The 4,849-nt window shown below is 41.9% G+C and overlaps 1 protein-coding gene across 1 annotated transcript; it reads right to left on the bottom strand.

The window, feature by feature from the left end:
- Positions 1–632: 632 nt before the first annotated feature.
- SPRY3 (sprouty RTK signaling antagonist 3) lies at positions 633–4,615 on the bottom strand. The gene has a single exon (XM_075999687.1). The coding sequence runs from the start codon at positions 4,511–4,513 to the stop codon at positions 3,647–3,649; it is 867 nt and encodes a 288-aa protein (XP_075855802.1). The 5' UTR covers positions 4,514–4,615; the 3' UTR covers positions 633–3,646.
- Between the last annotated feature and the right edge of the window lie 234 nt (positions 4,616–4,849).

Here is a 4,849-nt window from a genome sequence, read left to right as displayed (position 1 = left end):
CTAGGCTGCAGATGGACTGGAGTTAGGGAAAGGACTATTCACCATTTAAAGTTTGTTACTTCAGATGTTTACATTGTACTCCAGACTGGTATACATTGTATACCTGACTCTGAGCATGAACTTGGGAGTCAGACAGCTTAGGTTCAAATCTTAGCTATACCATTTATAATTGTTACTTTTGGCAAGTCACTTAACCTCTCTGTGCTTTAATTTTCCCTTTTTAAAATAGAGATTAGAAAGGTACCTACATCACTGAATTATTGTGAGGATTGAATGAGCTAATATAGGTAACAGGCTAAAAATAGTGCTTATCATATAGTAAGCATTACGTAAGTGTTCACTATATTTATCATAGCCATTGTGATGAGGGAAGATGGGCTGGAACCAAAGTTTCCTTGGCTAATGCCATATGAAATTATCAAGGGACTAGTATGTGTAAAGCTGTAGAGTTAGTGGGTAACAGATGACTTAATTGCAAAAAAAAAAAAAAAAAATCCTAAGCAGGAAACAACCTCTAAATGTTCCTGCTTATACAGTACATGACACAAAGTAGAAAAATAATGAAAGTGAAAACAGAGCCTCTCTGCAGGATTTAGAATTCTTTCATATATATTTTAAATATACATGTGCAATACATTAAAATATATAGAGATGTGTGAATATATGTTTACACACACATACTATATATATATATAAATATATATATATATATCACAGAAGGGATACATATGCACATTCACTCACACGTCCATGCGCATACCCCAACAGGACCCATCTATACATAAACCAGATGCAGTCCATATCAGGCCAACTTGGACACAAGTGAAAGCCCTGACTCAGCAGCAGATTGCAACTGCATTTGAGTAACCCTTCAGTTTCTTCTACCAAGTGTAAGGCCATTTAGAAATACACTGAGAAGAGCTCCTCTGGGTGTATGGAAGAGCCCAGGGCCCCTCTGGCAGTGCACAATTTGCCTGAGTAAGGACTACAAGATTGGGATATCAAGGAGCTATCAAGGAAGAGGGACTTGTGTTATTTCAGGGCCTGAAACTAATAAGCAAACATCCATAGAATAACTTTAGCTCCAGGAACAATGCACTAGTGCCAGAGAATCCTTAGATATCTGAGCTCTAAGCAAATTTCAGGCAGAAGCAGAGAGAAGTGTGTGTTGCTATTCATTACCATCCAGCTTGACGCAGAGAACTAAGCACAGCTTTTAGGGGTACATAAGTTTAAAGTACAATCAAGCAGACTTGTAAGATAAAAAATTACTTAAAATTGAAGTATCTGAAACCAACATAAGAGGTTACAGGTATTGGTTTTGGTTTATAAGTGTTCCAAGAAGCCTAACCTTATATATGGCACCATTTTCAGCAATATCATTAACATTATCAATAATCATCATAATATATATATATATATATATATGTATATACAAAAATAGAGCAAAGCAATTTTAGAACAGGAGTTGTAAGTGAAGGTGTGGGGCTGTGTGCAGTCCGGATGTCAGTATACATCAGGAAGATTCAGAACCAACAAAGACTGTGTGGCACATATTTCTGTAATATGCATCCAACAAAGGAACATGGATGTCCCCTTCATCTCCCTGTATATGACTATATACTTTCCCCAACCTCTCCACCCTGTAATATACATCCATGCACACTTTAAAAGAGATGAGATATAAAGTTAGAAGTCTGGAAATCTTAAACTAAGTTGGAGCACCTTGATTTCAAGGAAGTGCCCTCAATCTTTGAATTCCTTAGTGAATTTCAGATTCACGTACAGAAGGAAATTATATAATTCTCGTGTCTTTTAGCAGCAGTCTTTAGGAGCCTGCCATCACCACTGCAGCCTTTTCCCATGGAACAGGGTTCACATCATAGGCTCTCTGTATTTTTTAAGAGAGAAGTCAGTTCTCTGCATTTCATTTCATTTCAGTTTTTCACTGTTGCTGAAATCTAGGTTCTCAGGCAACTGCCATTACAAACAAAGCCAGAAGCAAGCACAGTGTGTACAGCAAAGAGTAGACGCAATGGCGAAGATACAGCTTGGTTAGGGCTTCTTTAAGCTTTTCTTTTCCACACTTGAGCTTCTACAAGCTGACAAAGCCAAAGCTGATGTCCACTGAGGGCAGCCTCAACCCCTGGTAGTTAATTAGCTACCCACCACGCATTGTAGAAAGACTGCCACACTATCTTGGCATGGTTCCTGAAAAGTATTAATAATTGGATGGGAATGGCTTTCTGTAACTGTTAATAGAGTCATAGGAAAAAGTCCCATGACTCACTGTGGTACAGGGAAAGGAATACTGAACTAGGAGTCAGAAGACCTGTATTCCAGTTCCAATTCTGCTATTAACTCAGTGTGTGGCCTTGGGAAAGTGCCTTCCTATCTCCAGGCCTTGGTTTTCCCATCTGTAAAATAAGGGCATTGAACTAGATTAACAGTTAAGATTCCTCCCAGCTCTAAAGTTTTATGACTTTTTAAGTCCATTACTAAGGCCTTAGCCATGCAATTTCAGGGCAGTTAGTTTCTAAGAGAGAACATACTTCTGTAATATCCTTTGCTTTGTTCATTTAGCTATAAAGCATGTCTGCCTTTGGCACTTGGGTCAGACATACAAAGTTATGAGCATCCTGATTTACTATCCTACTCAGCATGCTAGTGGAATCTGTCAGTACTATAAGTTGATTATTGGGAAGGGGAGAAAAACTTCAATTAAATAAACCTGGAAATGTAAGATAACTTTGCCTCGTATGCTCACAAACAGGTGAGAGTGGTTGTGAATGCACACACACATCAGGATACAGACTATTGCTAGTGATCGGTTCATTACAGTAATCCATTTCCCTTAATAAAAAATAGTAAATAGCATAGCAAAGTTTGGCATTTAAGGAAACACCTATGGAAAAACAGCACTTCTGGATAGGTTAGAGAAAGAGGGATACATAGAAAAAGATAAATATTGATCAAACAAGATTGAAATATGGGCAGAGAAAGGATTAGTCTGAAAGAGGGAGGGAAGGGGTAGAAAGGAAGAGAGAGAAAAAGAGAAGAAAAGTAAAAGTAGAGAGGGTGAGAATGAAAGAGGAAGGAATACAGAACAGGACAGTGAAAGAAAAGGAGAGGAGGAGAAAGAGAGACAGATGACTAAAGAAGAGAAAGGCAGTAAACAGGGAGAAAGGGTCATATTCCCTGGAAGGTTGAATGTTGTTCCACATATACCTGTGAAAACCATTTTAGAAGAAAGCTTCCAAAAGCACTGTGGAAAGCAGAGTGACAACCAGAGCCTGCATCGAGAGGCATTACATTGGGGAGCCCCTAAACCTCCACGTTGCTGGCTCTGTCAGTCCTCAGTGTCCAAACCTCATGCCCACATATCACCTGAATTTGCCACGACAGCCATAAGAGCTGAACTGGCTGGGTGTAAAACAATTGAAGAGGAATGAAATAGATACTATGAGGAAGAACAAGGCATCCTGCATCAAGATGTTCTTGGTCATTCCCTTGACATTGCAGGAACAAAAGGGGTGAGGTCCTAACTTTGGCTAGTTTATTACTCCCCCTGCCACATCCAAGAATGAGGCCTATGCTTTACTGGTGGGGGCTAAGGAGAAAGCTCTGGATCCATCTTGTGGGAAGGTCATACAGATTTTTCCTGGGGCTTGGGTAAGGGTGCATTACTAGAAGAGATTTTTCTGCACACAGTGTTGGTGTGCCTGTTACAGCGGCAGCCTGGTCGCTGGAGGCTATCATAGCCCTGCTGGCACAGATAGAGGCATCCACGGGTAGGCAGGTAGCAGCACAGGCAGGGTAAGAAGAGGGAGATGAGGCTCATGGCTGCCCAGCGGATGAAGCAAGAACTAGGCCCACATGAGCAGGGCTCATCAGCGCAGTTGTCTTCATCATCAGTGGAGCAGTGGTAGAAGAGGCCCTTGACACAGCAGAGACAAGTGCCATAATCGAGGAGGCTCTCCGCAGAACAAAGGCAACGCTGGTTGCACAGCCAACAGGAGGGGAGAGGGCGAGCTGCTGTGCAGGGAACACACTTGCAGCGCCCACACTCCTCACAGATGAAGAGGTGCTCACTGGTGTGCCCAGCAGACTGCTCAGCTTCTCCCTTCAGAGAACCATCAGCCTTTGGGTGGGCTCCTGCTCCAGGCTGGGTTTGGATGATGGACTGGCCTGAAGGTGAGGGTGTAATGCTGGACAAGAGCCTTTGATCAGAGGCAGTGGTGCTATGGGACATTGAGCTGGCAATGCTAGATTGGCTCAGATGCTGAGGCAAGGGCTGCAATTGATGGCACTGGCTGAGACTGCAAGGGAGAGCAGTAGCCATGGTAGACAGAGAACAATCAGATTTGTGGGTTTGCATGATAAGGGAAGGGCTGGAGAGGGCCTGTTTACAGGGGGCTGGAGGCCGTTCCACGTAATCATTGCTAGCATGAGTAGAGTGTAGCTGTTCAATTGGCAGAATTTGTTGAAAATCATCTGTCACCGTGGCATCCATTTTGCCTTGATTTTTGAGCTCTGAGTGGTTTTGGGTCAGGGTGGCACTTATGGTGATAAAGAAGAGCCCATGTAGTTACATGGACCTCAGGACACATCAGAAAATCCTAGGAGAGAAGGAATAGAAACAATAAATTAGAACACACAGGCATAAGTACTTTGCAGGGAATCAACAAAGCTCAGGTCCTAGTATCACCACTATCTTCAGTCATTTTACAGTAATCTTCATACTACACTTTCATTTTGTAATTGACCTCACCTACTTATTTAGGCAAATCTGGTCATCTCATTCGGACTATAAAGCAGTTTGTGAACAAACATCAGATCATGGATACTT

The sequence above is a fragment of the Microcebus murinus genome, unplaced genomic scaffold (assembly GCF_040939455.1).
Source record: "Microcebus murinus isolate Inina unplaced genomic scaffold, M.murinus_Inina_mat1.0 scaf001_hap2_Mmur4.0, whole genome shotgun sequence".
Taxonomy (NCBI): domain Eukaryota; kingdom Metazoa; phylum Chordata; class Mammalia; order Primates; family Cheirogaleidae; genus Microcebus; species Microcebus murinus.
This window is presented reverse-complemented; position numbering and strand designations above follow the sequence as displayed.

What these genes read in the sequence shown, in the direction of transcription:
- SPRY3 (XM_075999687.1), bottom strand. Translation starts at nt 4,513, where the DNA reads ATGGATGCCACGGTGACAGATGATTTTCAACAAATTCTGCCAATTGAA.